The 22,526-nt window shown below is 43.8% G+C and overlaps 1 protein-coding gene across 1 annotated transcript in view; it reads right to left on the bottom strand.

The window, feature by feature from the left end:
- The window catches only part of GALNT8 (polypeptide N-acetylgalactosaminyltransferase 8), a gene marked incomplete at both ends in the record, with an annotated part of 28,129 nt that extends 7,933 nt beyond the window's left edge, over positions 1-20,196 (bottom strand). Inside the window, 6 exons of the mRNA XM_082751666.1 lie at positions 5,367-5,481; positions 9,595-9,792; positions 11,365-11,548; positions 12,628-12,794; positions 14,385-14,673; positions 19,671-20,196. Of these exons, the coding sequence (XP_082607792.1) occupies positions 5,367-5,481; positions 9,595-9,792; positions 11,365-11,548; positions 12,628-12,794; positions 14,385-14,673; positions 19,671-20,196 (1,479 nt within the window). The remainder of the gene's footprint in view (positions 1-5,366; positions 5,482-9,594; positions 9,793-11,364; positions 11,549-12,627; positions 12,795-14,384; positions 14,674-19,670) is intronic.
- Positions 20,197-22,526: the final 2,330 nt, after the last annotated feature.

Genomic DNA, 22,526 nt, shown 5'->3' with positions numbered 1-22,526 from the left:
GGACCTTTCTGTTGTTGTTTTAAGAATTAAAGTTGTGCTCTTGCAGTGGAAAAATCCACTAACCTTGCATATTCAAAAGTGATTGCAAAGACATAGCAGTGGGGCAGTGGGGACTATGTTAAGCAGATAAGGGGACAGTGGAAGGTCCCACTGTCCCAACATAAGGAGGATGACTTAAAAAAAAAAAAAAAAAAAAGACAAGCAGTTGCAGAATCATCAAGAACAAGGAGCTACAAAATCATGGGCCCCTCCAGTTCAAAAAAAAAAAAAAAAAAAAAAAAAAAAAAAAGTAGAAATAGATGAAATTAAGGATTAAGGTTGGTCAAATAAAATTGCACATACAGGGCATTGTAACAAGCAGTGCGTAGTTCATGAACCTGTAGCACTCAGCCAATGAGGAAACAAGGAAGGAATCAAGCGTCAGGTAATAGGGAATACAGGCCTTTGATACACTTCCGCTGTGCGCTCCTGCTTGCCGAACGCCCACCATTGCAATCATGAATGAAAATGCTACTTCACTGAGATCCTCTCCTGAGCCTTTGTTATTGGCTGCAGATTGTTTCTCACAAACTGGGGGCTCGCCCAGGATCCAGTTGCCTTCAGGAAAGCTTTATTACCACTACAGCAGGAAGCCATGCCCCACTGATTTCAGCAGTCCTGTGCCTTAATGACGGTGGTTCTGCAGAGAGCTGACAAAGGAACTGCGACTGGTTAAAAAGGCAGGATCGGTGAAGAATTGGGGAAGAAAGGAAGGTAGGCACTCCAATTTCAAAAATTGACCAGGTAACTCTGTGCACACACTAAGGTAAGAAATACTAAGTTTGCCTTGGGGATTGGGTAAGACTTGCGTGAAGTGTGATTGAGACGTACGATACGAAGCAAGTGTGGAGCCCCAATCCGCAGTTCTGTAGCTCCACAAAGGGTATGGCCAGAGACAAACAAAGTGAGAGTTAAAAGAGAGAAAGGGTCTTGTGGAAATCTAGTATACAGTACCGTCGTGCACGGTAAAGTGCTCAGCAGTACACTTCCATTTTCTAGAACTGGCGCATTAGTGTGTGGTACCCTACAGGAGGAAAAATTTCTGCAGCAGCACACTGAGAACGGCTAGGAAAAATAGGAAATAAGGGTTCCAGGAGACAGGGAGATATCCCTAGGACAGTGCCTACCAATAGTCCTCCAGGAAGAATGGTAAGAAATTGGAAAAAAATAATCCCAAAACTAGAGGAAATAATAAAATGTTTAAATACTGTGTATTAATCTAAACAAAGGAATCAATTGACAGAACAGCAGTATTTTGGCCTAAATATGTGTCTGATGAAAATTGGTTTTGCCAGGCTTTGAATTTATACAAATGATAAGACTTTTTCGGAGGAGGAATTGTTATGCTGCTTGCTGTGTGCAGCGGGTAAGTCAGTTTTTATTGAAAAAGGGCCATGACCAGGAGAAAGAGGAATCAGAGGGAAGGACAGGTTGATGGGAAACCTTGGATAATTTACACCCTCACCTTCTTACCCCCCCCAATCCTAATCCTGTCCCTAGAGAAAAAGTGCACTCTAGTCTCTGTCAAGAATTAGAACAACATAGAAGAGAGATCGAGAATTTCCACTTCCCTGATACTAACACTACTAACACTCCTATGTATTGTCTTAGGGAGGTCCCAGTGGGACAAGGACAAATAGGTTATGTGAACCCCCCCCCACACACACACACACATACCACCAGCAGAGAGATTAGGAATTTTAAGAAGGAAATGAAGTCTTTAACTGAGGACTCTACAGGACTAGCAGAACAGTTACAATAGTTTCTAGGGTCTAATTTATATTTGGGGCAGGGGGGAGAATATTGATCTTGAGTATGTTACTCACTAGAGACGAGGAGGGGAATGATTAGGCAGGCAGCTATGCAAGAATGGGAAAGAAGAACCAAACCTCCAGGACAAGGAGTAATTCCAGAAGAGAAGAAATATCTGTTTGCTGACCCCAACTGGAATAATATCCCACAACACAGAAATCATATGGGAGACTTAAGGGATATAATAATAATGGGAATTAAGGAAGCAGGAATAAGAGAGCACTTGGGGATGAATCCCGAGGACCCAGCAGCCCAAGGGTTCCTGAAAGTTCATCTTGTGCCTAAAGTCTGGCTGGATATACAGAAAAAGCTCCAGAAGGTAGAAGGATGGAACACTCGCTGGAGACCCTCCTGTGGGAGGCCCAGAAGGTGTTTGTCAGGAGGGTAGATGAGACAGAAAAGCAGAGAGCGAAACTAATGGTCTTCACAGTGGACCAGGTAGTGAGGCAGAGGGTTGGAGATAGACGAAGAAAAGTTTCAGGGAAGTCGGTCCCAGGAAGGAAGGGAGAGGAAGAGAGAAAAAAGAATGGCAGGCAAGGAAAGCTACCTGTTTTACAGCCTAAATCCTAGCAGGGACAGGCTTTGAGAAGATGTTTAAGTGTGGCTGGGCCAGTCACCTCAAACAGGAGTGTCCAGAAAGGAAGAAGGAGGAGAGATTGCTTGCTGTTATAAATTCAGAGTAGGGGAGTCAGGGCTTCTCAGAAAGCTGGTACACATCGAGAGGCCTTGATAAATATAATGGTGGGACCTAATGAAGAAGTTGTATTTAAAGTAGATACTGGGTGTTGTTTTACCCAGCTGGGCAGCTGAGCTCTGCTACAACTGCATCACTCCCCCTTCTCAAAGGGAAACAGGAAGAAAATACAGTGGAAAGCTCTCAAGGATTGAGATAAGGGAGATCACTCAACAATTATCATAATGGGCAACACAGACTCAGAATAGGGAGATTAATAAAATTTATTACCTATTGCTGATGGGCTGGAGCAGTGTGAAACAAAAAAAGAAAAAAAAAAAAAAGAAAAAAAAAAAAAAAAGAAACAAGCTGGGGGCGCATTCTCGCCATCCACCCTCTTCCACCTCCTCCCCCAGGCTGGCATGGGGGGGCCGGAGTCAGGGCTGTGGTTGGTCTGTAACACTTCCTCTGCAGCTCGTTCAGGGTTGCTCTCTCTTGTTCTCTGCCGTGGGGTCCCTCTCACCGGGTGCTGGTCCTGTGAGGCCTTCTCCATGGGTGGCAGCTTTTTGTGAGCTGCTCCTGGTATGGGTCCATGCTGCAGAATCCATCCATCAGGAGCAAACTGCTCCAACACGGGTCCGCCATGGGTGGCAGCTCCCCCAGGCCCCCTGCTCCTGCGTGGGCTCCTCTCCACGGCTGCAGCTCCGGCCCAGCGCCAGCTCCTGCGGGGGCTCTCCATGGGCCGCAGCCTCCTCCAGGCCACATCCACCTGCTCCACCGGGGACTCCTCCACCCATGGGGGGGCTGCAGCGTGGAGATCTGCTCCATGTGGGACCCATGGGCTGCAGGGGACAGCCTGCTCCACCAGGGGCCTCTCCACAGGCTGCAGGGGAACTGCTGCTGTGGTGCCTGGAGCACCACCCTCCCTCCTTCTGCACTGACCTTGGGGGCTGCAGGGCTGGTTCTCACTCCTCACTCTCCCAGCAGCTGTTCTAAAGCAATTCGTTTGTTTGTTTCCCCCCCCCTTTCTTAAATCTGCTCTCAAAGGAGCGCAAACAACATCGCTTGTCAGCTCAGCTCTGGCCAGAAGCAGGTCCCTTTGGAGCCTGATGAAACTGGCTCTGATCTGACATGGGGCAGCTTTTGGATTCTTCTCACACAGGCCACCCCTGCAGCCCCCCGCTACTAAAACCTTGCTACATAAACCCAGTACACTGGGGCAGCTAGGTCATCACTGGCCCATAAAGTATCAGAGCTTAAATTAACTAATGAAACCCAAAAGGTGACAGGGGCAGAAGGGACTGGGATAACAGTGCCACTTTTTGGGGACACCAAGATGAGATTAAGGTATAAAACGACCACTGGGCAATTATTGTATGTACCCAAGGCAGGGACTAACTTGTTGAGAAAAGATTTGATGATGAAATTGGGCATTCAAATAGTAAGTTTTTAGACTGGAATAACAGTATCAATTAAGTTATTGACAGAGGTTGATGAAAAAAAAGAGAGACCCTGTGGTATGAGTCAAGGAAGGAAATAGAGGAAGGCTTAATATCACTCCCTGAAGACAGGTATGCGGGGAGGATATAAGGCAAAAAATCAGAAGCAATACCTTATCTTAATAGAAGGACAAATTGGTATTAAACAAAAGGGCTGATCAATGATGGGTTATTGGAGCCATTCTTGTCTCCCCTTAACACTCCTATCCTGATGGTAAGGAAGGCTGACTGTACAGATCTAAGAAAGATCAACGAGATAATGCAAAAGTGGCACCTGTGATTCCAAATCCATACACACTGATGAGCAAGATCCCACATGACTGTAAGTGGTTTAGTGTGATAGATTTCAAAGATGCCTTCTGAGCCTGTCCATTGGACCCCAAGAGTAGAGATATACTTGCCTTCAAGTGGAAAGACCCTGAAATGGAGCAGGAGCAGCAATACAGATGGACAGTTATACTTCAGGGGTTTACAGAGTCACCAAATTTATTTGGGAAACTTCTAGAGCAGACTTTGGAGCAATTTCAACCACCAGAAGGGATGCTAATGTTACAATATGTGGATGATCTTCTATTGTCAGGACAGGAGAAATATTAACTGTTTTACATCAAGGGAGTCATTGGGGAGTTCAAGCAACGTGTAGCACTGTGCTATGGAAATATGTATGTGAGGGAATATATACTCTGGCTAACCAAGTATGCAGGGTAAATAAACATGACAATTATTGGCAGCCAGCTTAAAGGGGTGCAAGAACCAGGAATTTGACCCTTCAAAAGTGTACAGGTAGATTTTAAAGAACTCCCTAGAGTAGGTAAATTTAAATACATATTAGTCTTGGTCGATCATTTGTCAGGATGGGTGGAAGCTTTCCCTTCAGTATCTGCTACACTGTGAATGCGGTAGCTAATGTAATTCTAGAACAGATAATCTCCAGGTATGGAATTATTTAAAATATTGACTCTGATCAAGAAAGTCACTTTACATCACAAATATTTCAAGGGCTAATGTGGACTGTAGGAATTACAAGGGAATTTCACACTCCTTGGCATCCTTCCTCTTCTGGAAGGGTGGAGCGGATGAATCAGACAGTAAAGAAGTAAGTACTGATAGTACTGGAAACTTTGACATTGGGGAAAATTTGATTTTGTTGTTGCCTGGTTGGGGTTGGCTCAAGCAACTATTTGTTAGTACTATAGTAATAATGGCAAATGTTGGAAAAACTTGAGTGGAAGATGTGAAGAGGTGCAAAAACAATAGGGATAAGAATTTTTTTTTTTTTTCCCCAAAAAATTGCATACTAATTTTCACTGCTTCTTTCAGAAAAAGGTTAAAAAATGGCTTACCCTCAGGCCAAGTTCAACATTTTCTCCTCCATATATATGCATTCCACCATCTAGTACACCAATCTCACCCAGAAATTTTCTGTCTGCAGCAAGAATCCCCATTATAGATGGGCTCCTGTAGTATAAAACAAGCACAGTTGGAAAGAAGCAACAGTGATTAAAACAAAATAAATTCAACTGGCCATCAATCAAAGCTTGAACTTCCAAAAATATCCAAAGGAGAGTAACAGGTTAACTTCAAAACAAAATGTGGATCAGCAGAGAGGAATCTGGAAGAAAACAAATAATTTTGATCAATGGTCTAAAAAACATGATCTAGTATTGTTTAAAGAATTAGTTCTATTTTGAGGAGAGATGTAGTGGCAGTTAAAACAAGAAAGAAATCAAGTTAAACTGGAGTGAGGAAGAGTAAGGTTAGACGTTACACTAGAAAAACTTACACAGTAAGACACATTGCTAAGGGGGATCATGAAATTGCTATCAACTGTGGTTTTGAAACAGATGAGACAATTGTGTGGCAGGAACAATTTCACTGCAGATGAATCCAACCTAGAGACTAGGGAAAAAGGGACCGAAGGTGGGTTTGGTCCTCTTTTGATATTCCCATCCACTGTGACCAAACCCATTTCCATTTTCTCCCATCCAAAAACTGTGGACCTCCTCTCCGAGCTCCCCAACACAAAACCATTCTTTAAGCTACCAAAGAGGAAATTGTAATTACTCTGTAGTTGTGACCAGGGAATGATCTGACACGGAGTGCAAGAGGGCCTGACAGTAGAATGAGTTCAATTGAATGGAAGTAGGAATGACATAAAGGAGGGAAGATTCCCTTGTCATTAAGAAAAGAAACAATGCTCAGGAACCATTTTTGGCAAACAGCACTTGTACAGGGAGATGAACCAAACACCAGGTTAAGGTGCATGGTGACAGCACTCCTATGGCTCGTGCTGGTGAAGGTATATGTAAGGAATTGTCTTGTGTTGCATCTTTGGAGACTCTTTGTAAATCCATTTAGGGCAGTAGGACTTTTTTTCCAACGCATTGTTCATGGAATCTTTTCGTATTTAAACAGAAGCATGTTTAATTTGCCTCAAGCAGTACAACAAAAAATCCCCAGTGCTACAGTTGGCTTTCTTTCTTTCCATTCTCCTGTCAAACAATTACTGTTTACTATAGAATGTTTTTAACACATTACAGAAACCAGTTTCACCTATAGCTTTTTGTCTAGGTATCTGTGCAGTTTTATCTCCAACATTTAGTTAGAAGGCATAGTGGCATACAAATATCTGCCATGATTATATCTTATCTGTTACCAGTTGTTTTTTTCTTTTAATATTGTGTAGCGGAAGGTTGTTAAGAGCTAAGGGACTATCAAGATCACTCAAAATCCTTGTAGAACAAGGAGACAGATGTATTCAAGTATATAAGGAACTGGCTGGATGATCACACTCAAAGAGTTGCACTCAACAGCTCGATGTTCAGGTGGAGATGAATGGTGTTCCACAGGGATCAGTATTAGGACCGACTCTGTTTAACATCTTTGTCGGTGACATGGGCAGTGAGATTGAGTGCACCCTCAGCAAGTTTGCTGATGACATTAAAGCTGTGTAGTGTGATCAACACACCGGAGGGAAGGGATGCTATCCAGAGGGACCTGACAGGCCTCGTGAGGTTGTGCAATGCCAAGTACATGGTCTTGCATCTGGGTCAGGGCGATGCCAAGCACAAATACAGGCTGAGTGGAGAATGGACGGATGGGATCCACCCAAGGGTGCTGAGGGAGTTGGTGGATGTGATTGCTGGGCTGCTTTCCATCATCTGTCAGTGGTCATGGTCATCCGGAGAGGTCCCACATGACTGAACACTTGCTAATGTGATGCCCATCTATAAGAAGGGTCGTAAGGAGGACCCAGGGAACTACAGGCCTGTCAGCCTGACCTCAGTGCCAGGAAAGGTGATGGAACAGGTCATCCTGAATGGAATCACACAGCATGTGCAAGACAACTAGGGGATCAGACCCAGCCAGCATCGGTTCATGAAAAGCATGTCCTGCCTGACCAACCACATCTCCTTCTATGACTGGGTGACCTGCCTGGTGCATGAGGGAAAGGCTGTTGATGTAGTCTACCTAGACTCCAGCCAGGCCTTTGACACAGTCTCCTATAGTATTCTCTTGGAGAAGCTGGCAGCCCATGGCTTGGACAGGTACACTCTTTGCTGGGTTACAAACTGGCTGGACAGCTAGGCCCAGAGAATAGTGGTGAATGGAGTTAAAGCCAGTGGGAGACCAGTCACTAGTGGTGTTCCCCAGGGGTCAGTGTTGAGGCCCATCCTCTTTAATATCTTTATTGATGACTTGGATGAGGGAATTGAGTGCACTCTCAGTGAGTTTGCAGACGACACCAAGTTGGGGGAAGTGTTTATCTGCCAGAAGATAGGAATGCCCTGCAGAGGGACCTGGACAGGATGGGTCAGTGGGCAGAGGCCAGTGGGATGAGGTTCAACATGGCTATGTGCAGGGTCCTGCTCTTTGGCCAAAACAACCACATGCAGCACTACAGACATGGGGGAGAGTGGCTTGAAAGCCGTGCAGAGGAAAAGGATCTGGGGGTGGTGATTGATGCCTGTCTGAACATGAGTCAGCAGTGTGCCCAGGCAGCCAAGAAGGCCAACAGCATCCTGGCTTGTATCAGGAATAGTGTAGCCAGCAGGACCAGGGAGGTGATCGTCCCCCTGTATTCTGCTCTGGTGAGGCCACACCTCAAGTACTGTGTTCAGTTTTGGGCCCCTCAGTGCAAGAAAGACATCGAGGCCCTGGGGCATGTCCAGAGAAAGGCTACAAAGCTGGTGAAGGTCCTGGAATACAAGTCCTGTGAGGAGTGGCTGAGGGAACTGGGGTTGTTAAGTCTGGAGAAGAGAAGGCTCAGAGGAGATCTTATTGCCCTCTACAACTATCTGAAAGGAAGATGTGGGGAGCTCAGGCTCAGTTTCTTCTTGCAGATAACTATTGATAGAATTAGAGGGAATGGCCTCAAGTTGTGCCAGGTTTAGGTTAGAAATTAGGAGATATTTCTTCTCAAAAAGAGTTGTCAGGCATTGGAATGGGTTGCCCAGGAAAGTGGAGGCATCACGGTCCCTGGGAGTGTTTAAGGAAAGGTTGGATCTGGTGCTTAGGGACATGGTTTAGTGGGTGATATCGGCAGTAGGGGGACAGTTAGACCAGATGATCTTGGAGGTCTATTCCAACCTTTATGATTCTATGATTCTATGAACGTAGCCCTGAGATGGACTTGCGGGTGCTGGCTGCTCAGAAGCTCAACATGAGCCAGAAATATGTGCTTTCAGCCACAAATCACAGGGATGGAGCACCTCTCCTATGAAGACGGGCTGAAGGATTTAGGGTTGTCCATCCTGGAGAAGAGAAGACTCCAGGGAGACCTTATAGCAGCCTTCCAGTACATAAAGGTGGGCAAGAAAAGATGGGGAGTGACTCTTTGTCAAGGAGTGTGGTGATAGTACAAGGAGTAATGTCTTAAAATTAAAAGAAAGAAGATTTAGATTACATATTGGGATGAAATTCTTTACTCACTGGGTGGTGAGGGACTGGAACAGGTTGCCCAGAGAAACTGTGGATGCCCCATCCCTGGAAGTGTTCGAGGCCAGTCTGGATGGGGCTTTGAGCAACCTAGTCTAGGGGAAGGTGTTCCTGCCCATGGTAGGAGGGTTGAAATTAGATGATGATTAAGGTCCCTTCCAACCCAAACCATTCTGCGATTCTATTATTCATCGCAAGCTGGTTGCTGATACCACAGTACTTGTGACCATCTTCTGTTGAATACATAAACTAATCTGAGTGTTTAAGGAAGATGTGAGAAACACAAGGAAATAGACTGGAGCCTAGCAGTAAGAGTAGGTATAACAGCTATATGCATTGTGTTCATGTCTTTTTCTTGGTTTTGTGTGATGCTTGAACAGTAGGGGTTGAAAAATGTTGCCAAAGATTATTTTTATTGTGCATCACTCCAACAACTCCAAAGAAAGAAATAAATTGAATCTATATGAGTCTTCACAGCGCAGATATGTGCTTGTCTGGCAAACTGGTATACTGAGACTTTCAGGTCTGCTGAAGAATCATCAGTTACAAACCAACTATCTAGTTACAATGTGCTTTATAAGTTTCTATCCCACCACCCATGAAACAACCGTCTCAAATGCTGTTTGTACTTACCGGACTGGAGCTGTTTCATCTTTAAGAGCATACCATTCATCTGGTAAAGGTTCATAAAGGCACCAGAGTGCCCAGTCAAATCCATCTGCAGCCACTGAATACTGAAGAAGCTCAAAGTCATCAAAACGAATATTGTCAAATACTGGTGATATTATAACAGTGCGATCTTCTTTTATTCGAGACAAAATAGGTTCAGCCCTACCAAAATGAATGAACAGTCTATTCAGCTTGAAAAAGATGAAACCTGTTGAACAGAACTACATTTTACAACTTATTTCAATAAAACTGGGTTAATTAATTTATTTAAGCCATTGAGTTTGGCCTCCAGGAAAAGTTATGTACCAGTCTTGGAGCACTACTAACATGATTTTCTAATTTTCTAATGCTGTGGCTCAGTTCTCCCTTACATTAGGCAACTTCTGAATTTGACTGTCACTAATTATAATAAACATAAGTTCCACACAACTTGCTGAGTTTACTGCTATCCTGGACTGCATCTTACAGGTTCTAGAGAGTATTTACTATCTCCATAAAGAAACAAAAAAAGAAGAGAAAAAGAAGAGAAAAAGAAGAGAAAAAGACCCTGAGAGATGCTGTAAACCACTGATCATTCCCCCTCCTTCCCTGTGCCTTGATGGCATAGCTGCTGTATGATGGAAGGGCTGACCAATCAATGAACCACTACAGTGGAAGAAATCTCACAGAAGATAGGCAAGGACTGACATAAAGCTCAGAGAAGAATATAGGGAGTGACCACAGTGATTGCAAAGGCAATTAAACTTATCTCAACATCAAGGACCTTTGTATGAATGAGTTTTGTTGTAGATAAATAGCAGTATCAGTAGAGTGGGGTAACTGGTTATGTACATGTCCTTCCTAAAATAATAGTAGGAAGTATTATCTTCCCAAGCCAGCCAGATCAATATCAGGGAAGTGCATATGTGGCTCAGGCCAACATAGAAAGTGAAAATTGAACACCCAGCAAAATTAACTTTGAAGAGAGTAACTGACTTGAGTTGTCTTCAACACGGGAATTCTTTCCAAGCAGATGGGGCCCTCTAGCATCTTGATGGTGGGCATATAGGGATCAGTAATGTGAATCATGTTCGTATTGTGATTCAACTGAAACTGAATTTGAAGTTCAATTGAAATTACTATATTATGCTTGTGTTGTGACTTCAGTATAGTGCAGTATCACTTTTCTAAACAAAATTCTGTGTAAGGCCAAAAACATTCAAATAAGTAAATTCAGAATTAAAACATTAAACACGTCTCATGTCTAGTATCTAAAAGAACCTGGTCAGAGACTTTTATAATCTGACAAAGAGACAGCCTTTTTACTGGGTCTCAATTACTGCTAGACCTGGAAGAACTGACCTTATTTTTCCCTCCATACTCTTGCACCCCAACCTGTCCAAAAGAGTTCTTAAAGCCATGACTAGAGGCCTTCAATATTACCTTTAAGACTGTAAGAAATAGAGAATATCAGTTAGCATGTTATCAAGGGAGAAAGAAAGATCTGGACCAAAGCCATTTTGGCCCATGAAGGACTGAGAGAAAAACCTTTTTACCAGGAAATGAAGCAACATGGACAAGAGTCACCCAGTGTTTCTCTCCCTCTCAAAAACAGATGACTTGTTGGCTGTTAATTAACATGTGGCAGACCAGAAAGGAGAGCCATATACAGATGTTTGTCCCAGCTGCACACTTGAACTCCTTGTCCACCACTATCTCCCCATGTCAGAAACCCCTCACTCTTAGTAGTCTTACCAAGCCATGTTCACTTCAATATGGGCATCCAAAATTGCAACAACATCTGCTGTTGATGCCTCCCAGCCAGAAATCCGGGCTTGTGTTAGTCCTTGTCTTCTCTCATGTCTGACAATTTTCAGCAGTCCAGGATGTTTTGCATTGTAATTTTTTATCTGTATTTCCAAAGGTCCTTTCAGATCATCTAAAAACGTCCCACACATTTCAATGATTTTTAAAAATAATAACAGGGGTCATCAATATTTAAAAATGGAGAAGATCATGTACATAACAGCTTTTTAGCTTCTCACAGTTCCAGATGGAACTGATTTGTTCTTTACAGTAGAATAGCTAAAATTATTCAGGTACTAATGATTTCAAGAGGCTTATTTTAAAATGCAGTTTTAATTCCAGGAGTATGATTATGTACCTAAATTTAATTTATATAGAGTGGTATTGTATGGTTTCTAAATTTTACACAAATGCATCAGTATGTACAAACTTTATTAGACGTATGCTATAAAAGCAAGTAATTAGCTGTCTTGGTGCAGTAATTTATGTGTGTATCATATTGCTTGTGGAAAGGAAAAGAGAAAATAAACAGTCCTGAAAATGTGAAATGGTCCTGCAAAAGGTGTAGGCATGCCAACTCCCTTACCAAAAGAAACAAATACATGTGTATATAGTGTTAGAGAGAAGGGATGGAAAATTTGGAAGCTCTTAGTATTGTTTTTGAAATTCATTTGAATTCTTGCTGCATCCAAACTGGCATGTTTTTCTAGCAGTTACAAACCTTAAAATTGAGAAATCACACACAACTCATTAGGCAAGGAAGAAAAAGTAACCCTAAGACAAGGGGCATAACCATTTCTTATAGATAATCTTACAATGCCTTGCTCGATTCAATTTTAAGAGCAATGATGCATTCTCTGCTTCCCTTAGGACTATTTTCCATAACTCAGTATACCGCTCTTCAAGGAGTTATTTCAGATGCCTACAGAAATAGCTATTTTAACATACTCTTTTTTTTTTTTTTTTTTTTTGTAATTTGTCTTATGAGCCCACAATAACAAATTTTTAACTTCAATACTTGCAGAGCATCATGCTGTTTCTTATTAGTTGACATTTTCCAGACTACTAAGGAGGTGTGTTTTTTCTCACATACTCAATTTGTGTCTTAATTTTGAGCAGCCTACCCTGTGTGTATACTAACGGCCACCAACATTCATTTGACACAATAGCAGCATACATTTGCAAGACTTCTGCCTTCCCCGGGTCACTTACCATTTGAACTGTAATCATCTACTAGGATGATTTCTTTCAATAAATGAGCAGGTGTTCGATTAATTACACTAGTAATTGCACGTAAGATGATTGACAGTGCTTCATTCATAAATATAAGTACAACACTAATTGTTGGAAGGTCTTTGGGATATGTCTTCTCTTTACAGCTGTAATAGAAGAACAATTTTAATACAGTTTCTGAAGAAAATTAGAGAAACACATCTGCAGGAAGTCAGACCTGCGATATTGGACTTAAACCATAAGAATGAAAAAAGGAAGACCCAAATCCAAGATTCATTATTTGTTTCAGCCACATAGTGCTAACTGTTCATTCCTGCTAGAGGAAACAACAGAGCATATCTGCATTCTCAAACTGATGGTTTAATCCCCTTAAAAACATGTTCATGAGACTAACACAAAGTCCTTCTTCTAAGATGTTGGAGGGGAAAATACAGTCTGCATGAACTGTGTAGTTATGTAATACAGTCCTCTGAGAGCCAGGCTCGTGCTCTAATGAGACCTCTGAAGTGGTAATCATGCATTTTTGTTGCAGTTTCCTTAGCTTTATTGTCCATTAGTACAAAAACCTGGGTGAAAAACATCTTCAAAAGGAGGTCTTCACAAGTATGTCTTCCTAGCAAAACAGAAGAGTACCAGGCACTGCACCTGATTTTAGGACCACACAGACCAATCACGAGCTTGCTTTGCTGCAGCACAGCTTTGCAGTGGTTGCTCCAGCTAGTTCTCCCCAGAACAATCCCCAAGCAGGGTGAGCATTGTTCATATTGGGGCTGCCTCAAAAAGATCTGTGGTTGGCACAACACTGAATGAGGCCTGTCTCCCTTGTCCTTCTCTCCACCACTTGCATGGCAGCTTTTTCCCCTTATACAATTCCACACATCCACAATCCAAGCACTCCAAGAGACACTGCACAGAAAGACCCCCAAAACTCACTTGAGAAGCTACCACACAATCCTCACACTACTTCAGCCACTGTTAACTGAGAAACACATGTGAAACTGACATTATGCATCAGAGTTAAAGCTTGATGCAAGACTCAGAGGACACCCACAATCAAGGGCAACAGTCTGCCCTAGATGGAACCAGCTCCAAGCAACAGGATCTGGAACCAGTCGCACTATTCACCTTGAGAAAAGGGATTTGTCCTTCTCTTACACAGGAGCTTAGGGGAACCCCATTTACCTCCTTAGAGAATCATTCCTGTCTATGTCATTACTGGTGGCTGTTAGACTAACCTGCTCTTGAAATCTTCCAGAGGGCTGCCAGTAAGACAACTCCCTTTTAACCAACAACGTGACATGGTTAACTCAGGCCCAGTTTGCAACCCATTTTACATGTCACATTATTTGAAACTGTCTGTCAGATTTCATACAAGGATCTATAGGTACTAAGATGTAGGCTTTCAGTATATTTGTGACATTCTTCCACATTTATACCAGTTAACTCCAGTGAAGTTTAATATTAGATTTTGCAACAAATCATGTATCTTATCATACGATGCAGAAAAATGTGTTTCCTTTTTGAACAGATACTCATTCCTAATAAGGTTTCTAATGGTTACTTACACCAGCTCCCATAGTACCACTGGTCTGCTTAAAATATATATTTTTTACTGAGTTCAAGAACCAACTAATTTCTAGAAAAATACCTTACAATAACTTATTCCAAAGCAATGCAGATTCTTTTCTCCTTAATTTCATGTCACCTTGTGAATGTTGAGAGAGCTTATACTGTACCTGGGAGATCTGGTGTCTGTGATAGGTCGGTCCAGAGGCAGATGATCACTGATATATACATTATACCCATATTTTAAGAACAGCTCCTGTGCAACAGTTTGTTCCTCTTCACTTAAATCTGCACCCCAGCGTTTGAACAGAGCTGAGTCTGGGTACAGCAAATGATGTACTATCTTCTTTTCCTCTTTCATATTATCAGCTCGGCGTACTTCAGTCTTGGAGATATTTTGCAGCTTCTGATCATGTTTTATTTGTTTTACTTTCTCATGGACCTTCTCCAGTGATTTAGCTGATTGAAAATGAAAGAGGATTGATTATAACAGCAGTTGAGAACTCTGTCCGTTTGTATTGATTTTACATGGCAAGGTTTTGATAACAGTGTTAAATCAGTTAAACCTGCCGGTGATAAAGCAGCACAGCCCTTTCTGGCTACTAACATGTAGTTTGTAAGAAACTTGAGGTTAGGACAGTAACTGGGAGAGTTTAACAGGCAAACCACAGAGAGGATACTGCCAAAGAGTGTAATAACTGTGGTGAATTTGTGTTGTAATATGGTAAAGGGACAAGAGGTAGACTGTGTGTACTTGTCCACCTCTGTAGGTGTTGTGATGATGTTATGTTCACTTTGGTGTGGATAATTCTTTTTGTTGATTTCTGTGAAGCGTGTGAAGATTGTGTGATGAATGTATATATTCATCATAATTTTTAAATAATTTTTTTACAGATGCAAGAGGTAAAATGTACTGTGCTTACATGGCAAGGTTTTGGTAGCAGAGGGCTACTGAGGTGTCTTCTGTGAGAAGAGTCCAGAAGCCGCCCCGTGTTAGATAAAAGCAAGTTCCAGCTGGCTACAAAAGGGACCCGCCACTGGCCAGAGCTGAATCAGTGAGCTCAGCTCAATGATGGTTGCACCTCAGTGAGAACAGATTTAAGAAAGGGAAACTTCTGCACAACAGCAGCTGGGAGAGAGGAGTGAGAAAATGCAAGAGAAAACAACCCTAAAGACATAAAGGTCAGTGAAGAAGGAGGGAGGTCCATAACACTCTCTATACAAAGCATTATGTACTGACTGCAGCCCCCATTCCCCATTCCCCTGCCTTGCTCTGGGGGAGGTTGTAGAAGAGGGTGGATGGGGTGGAAGGTGTTTATAGTTTGGTTTTAGTTATCACTGCTCTGTTATTAGTAGGCAATATATTACATTTATTTCCCCTTTGCTGAGTGTGTTTTGTGCATGATGGTAATCAGTGACTTATCTCTGTGTCCATATTACAACCCATGAGGGTCTTTTTTGATCATATTTTCTCCCCCTGTCCTTCTGAGGAAGTGGAGTGAGAGTGAGCTGCATGATGGTGCTGAGCTTCCTACCAATATGAAACCACCACCCCATTATAAGTAAGCCAAATGTGTCTCATGGTACGATAGGTGAAGTGATCCATGAAGTTACAGCTAAAATGATATTCACATGAGAGTAGCATCAGACCCTCCCTTCTACATAAGATCATTTTTGAAACATTACATTCCACATATCCTGCATCAGATTCTATACAAACACAGAGCAAGATACACAGTTCAAGAAATCTGGAAGTAGGGAAAATGCATAATTTTTTTAATGAGGTCCAAACCATTTTTATGCAATTATGCTTGGCTTATATTAATGTATTAAGAATCCATAACAAGGTTCTTACCTAAGTCCAGTTGTTTATACCATACTGATTTTGAGGACAAAGACTGTAAATGAACTGTAAATGAACCCTTTGTCATCTCCATTAATAAGCTTACCCAAAGAAGTTGCATTCTGCTCTGTCAGAAACCTTTGAACTAAGCAGATCCTTCTCTGTCAAGATTTCCCTACGTTTACAATATAGGGCTGTGCCATAAAGATAAGGCACAGATAACCTGGGTGAGTCAGGTTACTTAGCAAATATTGGTCTTGAAGACAAATACAATCAACAAACCCTTTGCTGTATCTTTTGAAAAGCATACTGAATGCTTTGACCTCTGCTCCATCAAAAACCTTTGAACTGAGTGGATCCCTAATCTCTCAAGTTTTGCTGGTGTTTTTTTTTTTGTTTTTTTTAAAGGGTTTTAGTATTACACTGTGACATAAGGAAAAGGCACAAGTAACCTGTGTGAGTTGAAGCTTTTTACAGTGGGATGACTGTCTTGATGAATGAGGGGTGAGGAGTGAATGTTGTTTAAACTCAGGTAAGGCTTTTGACAACATGTCTTTAAAAACACCCTCATGCAGAAGCTGAGGACATATGCACTAGATAAGTGGATAGCAATGGGGGTTGAACTGACAGGCTCAGAAGGTTGTGTTCAGTGGCAGAAAGTCAAAATGGACACCAGTGTAGTACTATTTAAAATGGTTAATTAGTACTAAACATAGATAGTACTATCCCACCTTGACAATGGGGTGGATTGCATACCAGTAAAGACTGCACATGATACCAAAATGGGAAGAGGGGCTGATACATCAGAGAGCCATCCTGCCAGTCAGAGTGATCTGAACAGGATGGAGAAATGAGCCAAGAAGAGCATCATAAAGTTCAACAAAGCCAAGTGCAAAGAGAATAAATCAGTACTAGCTGAAAAACAGCTTTGTAGAAAAGGATCTGGGGGTCCTGGTGGACAAGTTGAACATGAGCCAGCAAAGTGCCACTGTGGCAAAGAATGTCAATGTTATCCTGGGCTAAATTAGGAAAAGCAGTGACAGCAGGTCAAAGTAGGTGATTCTTCCCTCTACTCGGGACTGATGAGACCACATGTGTAGGGCTGTGTTCAGTACTGGGATTCCCAAAACAAGAGACATGGACACACTGAAACAAATCCTACAAGGAGCCAGTAAGATGACTAAAAGAAATAGAGCATATGTATTACAAGGAGAAGCTAAGAGAGCTGGAGAAGAGAAGGCTTGACTGAATTGATGAATATAAATATTTGATGCAAGGGACTAACAAAGACAAAGTCAGTCTTCTCCTAGTACACAGTGAAAGGACACAATGGTGGGCACAAACTGAAATACATGGAATTCTATTTAAACATTTTTAAAATAGTGTTGTTTTTTTTTTGCCTGCTAGAGTGACTGAAAATGAGAATGATTAATCTAGACAGGTTTCCAAGTCTCCTTTCTTGGAAACTACAAACCCTGACTGGACAATGTCCTGGGCAGCCTGCTCTAGCTAATCATGCTTTCAGCCCAGAAATTAAACCAGACCATCTCCAGAGGTGCATTCCAACCTCAATTAATCTGTGGTTCTATGGCTAAGTGTTGAAGTGAAGGCTTCAGTTCAATTCTTTCAAATGGCCCTAAAATCATCTACAAAAATATATGTAACTATTGGTGTCCATAAGAATAAGTGTCAACGATAACATGGCATTATGGGATATTAATGTTTGGGATATGGGATATTAAAGCTGACCAAGCTGTATGTGACACATTCCTCACTAAATTCCAAGGTGCCCCACGTACCATTTGAAACAGCTAGTTTCAGGCTTGATGACTGGGACGTTCTAAATTTCTTCTTCTGTTTTACCTAGCATGAAATCTAGCTGTAATGTGAGGAGACATAGACAACATGACTGTTCAAACAATGGCAGCCAGCATGGTTCTGGCTGCTTTACCCCTCTTACCACTGCCATGAGGTGATAATGTTGTCTATAGGTTTATGCCCAGTGCACATGGCCAATAAGCACACAGAGTTGGAATCCACATAAAGGTCTTTTAATTACATAGTTAATTAAATAATTCTGCAGAATCAGGTGCTTGGCGATCTTTTGCAAAGATCCCACATTTCCATATATTTGCATTTTGGTGTGTGTTTTTGAATATGTTAATGACCCTTAATCACAGAACATTAGGGATTGGAAGGGACTTTGAAAGATCATCTAGTCCAATCCCCCTGCTGGATCAGGAACACCAAAATCATGTCACACAGGAATGCATCCAGGTGGGTTTTGAAAGTCTCCAGAGAAGGAAACTCCAAAATCCCCCTGGGCAGACTATTCCAGTGCTCTGTCACTCTCACTGTAAAAAAGTTTTGTCTCATATTTAAGCGGAACCTCCTACGTTCCAGCTTGCACCCACTGCCCCTTGTCCTATCATTGGGTGTCACCGAGAAGAGCCTGGTTCCTTACTCCTGACACTCACCCTTTACATATTTATAAACATTAATGAGGTCACCCCTCAGTCTCCTCTTCTCCAAGCTAGAGACCCAGCTCCCTCAGCCTTTCCTCGTAAGGGAGATGCTTCACTCCCTTAATCGTCCTTGTGGCTCTGCGCTGGACTCTCACAAGCAGTTCCCTGTCCTTCTTGAACTGAGGGGCCCAGAACTGGACACAATATTCTAGATGTGGTCTCACTTGGGCAGAGTAGAGGGGGAGGAGAACCTCTCTCGACCTATTAACCACACCCCTTCTGATACACCCCAGGATGCCATTGGCCTTCTTGGCCACACGGGCACAGTGCTGGCTCATGGTCATCCCGTTGTCCACCTGGACCCCCAGGTCCCTCTCCCCTTCACTGCTCTCCAGCAGGGCAGTCCTCAACTTATACTGGTGTCTGGGGTTGTTCTTGCCCAGATGTAGGACTCTACATTTGCCCTCATTATATTTCATTAAATTCTCCCTGACCAAGTCTCCAACCTGTCTAGTCCCACTGGATGGCAGCACAGTCTTCTGGCATGTCAGCCATTCCTCCCAGTTTAGTGTCATCAGTAAACTTACTGGCGACGCACTCCATTCCCTCATTCAAGTCATTGATGAATATATTGAACAACACTGGTCCCAGTACCAACCCTTGAGGGACTCCACTAGATACAGGACTCCAATTCAACTCCATCCCATTAACCACAACCCTCTGGCTTCCTCCCTCCAGCCAGTCTACAGTCCACCTCATTACATGACCATCTAGACCACACTTCCTCAGTTTAGCTGTGAGGATGCTGTGAGAGACAGTGTCAAAGGCTTTACTGAAATCAAGATACACCACATCCACTGCCTTTGCATCATGTATCCACCCGGTTATATCCTCATAAAAGGCTATCAGGTTGGTCCAGCATCACTTCCTCTTGGTGAATCCATGTTGACTGCCCCTAACGACCCTTTTATCCTTGATATGTCTAGAGACAATGCCAAGGATAAGTTGTTCCATCACCTTTCCAGGGATGGATGTGAGGCTGACCAGTCTATAGTTACCCGAGTCCTCCTTCTTGCCCTTTATGAAGACTGGAGTGACATTTGCTTTCCTTCAGTCCTCAGGCACTTCTCCCAGTGCCCGTGACTTACCAAAGATGATGGAGAGTAGTTTAGCAATGACTTCCGCCAGCTCCCGCACATGCATCTCATCAGGACCCATGAACTTACGGATGTCCAGTTTGCTTAATCGGTCCTTAACACAGCCCTCATCAACCAAGGCAAACTCCTCCTTTATTCTGATTTTATCTGAGGTTTCAGGGGTATGGGTCTCCTTAGGAGAGCCTCTGGCATTATAGACAAAGAAGGCATTCATTAACTCTGCCTTCTCTTTATCTTCTGTCTCCAGGGCACTCACCTCATTCATTAGTGGGACTACATTGCCTCTAGTGTTAGTTTTATCCACAGTGTGTTTGAAGAAGCCCTTTCTGTTGTCCCAGATGCCTCTTTCATGGTTTAATTCTAAGGAGCCTTTAGCTTTCCTAGTTGCTTCCTTACATTCTCTGACAACAGCCTTATATTCTTCCCAAGTAGCCAGACCCTCCTTCCAAAATCTATAGACTCTCCTTGTCCACTTGAGTTTGCCCAGCAATTCCCTGTTTAACCATGCAGGTCTCATGGTTCTCTTTCCTACTTCCTACCTGTTGGGATGCTCTGTTCTGGCACTTGGAAGAAGCAGTCCTTGAATGCTAACCAGCTGTCTTGGGCTCCTTTTCCTTCAAGTACCTTGTCCCATGGGATTTCCCTATTTCCCCTAGCATATGCTTGAAAAGACCAAAGTCAGCCCTACTGAAGTCCAGGGTTGCAATTCTGCTTGGTACTCTGTTCCTGCCACATGAGATCCCAAACTCCACCATCTCATGGTCACTGCAACCAAGGCTGCCCTCAGTCTTCACCACTTCAATACAATGAAGAAACCTCCTGGACTGTGGATAGATGGCTGAGTAGGCCTTCCAGCAAATGTCAGGGTAGTTAAAAGCCCCCCATGATCACCAGGGCCTGTGATCGCGATGCTGCTATCAGCTGCCTGTAGAAGGCCTCATCAACTTCCTCATCCTGATCTCATGGCCATTAATAGACACCCACAACCCACAACAGTATCCCCCATGCCGGCCTGCCCCTTAATTCTCACCCACAGACTCTCAACTTACTTCTCATCTGCCCCTGGACAGTACTCAATACAATGTAGTTGCTCTTTCACGTAAAGAGCAACTCTGCCACCTCACTTTGCTGGCCTGTCTTTCCTGAGAAGGACATACCTGTCCATGACCACATTCCAGTCATGTGAGCTGTCCCACCATGTCTCTGTAATTACCACTAGATGATAGTATCCTGACTGAAAATGGATTTCTAACTCCTCCTGCTTATTCCCCATGCTACATGCACTGGTGTACAGACACTTCAGAGAGCAAGCTGAGCATGCCGATTTCACCCTAGGCGGGTGGAAGGTCTACCGGTCTTCACCACTGCTAGAGCACTGCCCCACTGGTGCAAGCGCAGCTACAACCCTCTCCTCCTTTGGATCTTCTTTAAAGCTTTCCAAATGAGCCCTGCTAATTCCTGTCCCGGAACACTTTTGCCCCTGTGAGATAAACCTTTCCCATGTATTCTTGCCAGGCCTGGTGTCTTATAAAACCAGCCATTATCAAAGAACCCAAAGGCCTGCCTGTAGCACCAGTCACACAGACAACCATTTATGGACTGGATCCTTCTATTCCGTCCCACATCATCACCCCGGAACGGAAGGAGGGAAGAGAAAATGACTTGTGCTCCAGACTCTTTCACCAACTGTCCTAAGGCCTTGAAAATCTTTTTTCATTCCCCTCAGATGACAGGATGCAGATTCCTCCCCACCTATCTGGAAGATCAGTAGCAGGTTGTAGTCTGTTGAGCACACCAGGTTGGGGAGTGTCCTGGTGATATCCCTGAGCCGGGCTCCAGGTAGACTGCAGGCTTCCCTTCAGTGAGGGTCAACTTTGCATATCAGGCCCTCCGTTCCTCTCAGAAGGGAGTCTTCTACTACAATTACCCTTCTTTCTTTCTTTTTGGAGGCAGTCTTGAGGCGTGGTGTCAACTGCCTCTTCCTGTGTGACCTTGTAGGCAGGCCTTTCACCACATCCTTGCCTATCTCTCCTTCAAGATCCAGGGCCTACAGACTTATTGTGGAGGGACACCTGGGGAAGCGAGGTAGGGAGAGAGGGGGGTTACCTGCAGCGCTGAACTGGGACTCGCTTCCAACCCTCCTTGTCTTCTTGGTTCCCTCCCTCTGTCTGACAGTGACAGCATAGGGGCTTCATCACCCTCTGGGGGGCATCCCCCCGGCACCCTTCTCTCTGTCACACCAGGGAGTTACTCCCCCAGTCAATCTCCTGGTCACACGCCCTGATGCTCCTTAGTCTTTCTACCTCCTCCTGGAGCTCAGCCACCATGGTGAGCGGACCTTCCACCTGAGAACAGGTCTCCCCGCTGCTCTGCTCCCCTGGCAGTGGCAGGCTCAGGCACTCCCTGCAGCCGGAGACCTGAGCAGCCACGTCTCTGGGCAGGCCCTCTGTCTGGGTCACCACAGCCTTTTTGGAGAGAGCTCTCTGCCTAGTGGACACCATGGTAGCTGGATGATCTCACAGACTGCCAAAAAGTTGGTGCTGAGCCCTGCGCCCTGCCGCACCAGCGGCACACCAGTGCGCACCGCGCCACTGCCAGCCCCTCTCTGCTCGCAGTGTACACCTGCAGCCATTGCCCTCATCACTGGGCGGAGGTGCAGCTGCTGTTGCCCTGGCAGCATCTGCTCCCTGTCAGCCTCCCCCTGAGAGCCAGCGGGTACAACCTGGTCACACTGCTGTCCCAGGCCTCCCCTGGTGAAGCAAGGGCCTGAGGTACCCCTGTAACGCAATGTTGGGCGCTGTGGCTGCAGCGACTCCAAGGTGGCTGGTGCCAACTACTCAAATAATG

The sequence above is a fragment of the Aythya marila genome, assembly GCF_965140915.1.
Source record: "Aythya marila genome assembly, chromosome: 1".
In the NCBI taxonomy this organism is placed as follows: Eukaryota; Metazoa; Chordata; class Aves; order Anseriformes; family Anatidae; genus Aythya; species Aythya marila.
Note: the sequence above shows the minus strand (reverse complement) of the source record. Positions and strands in the feature narration are given on the sequence as shown.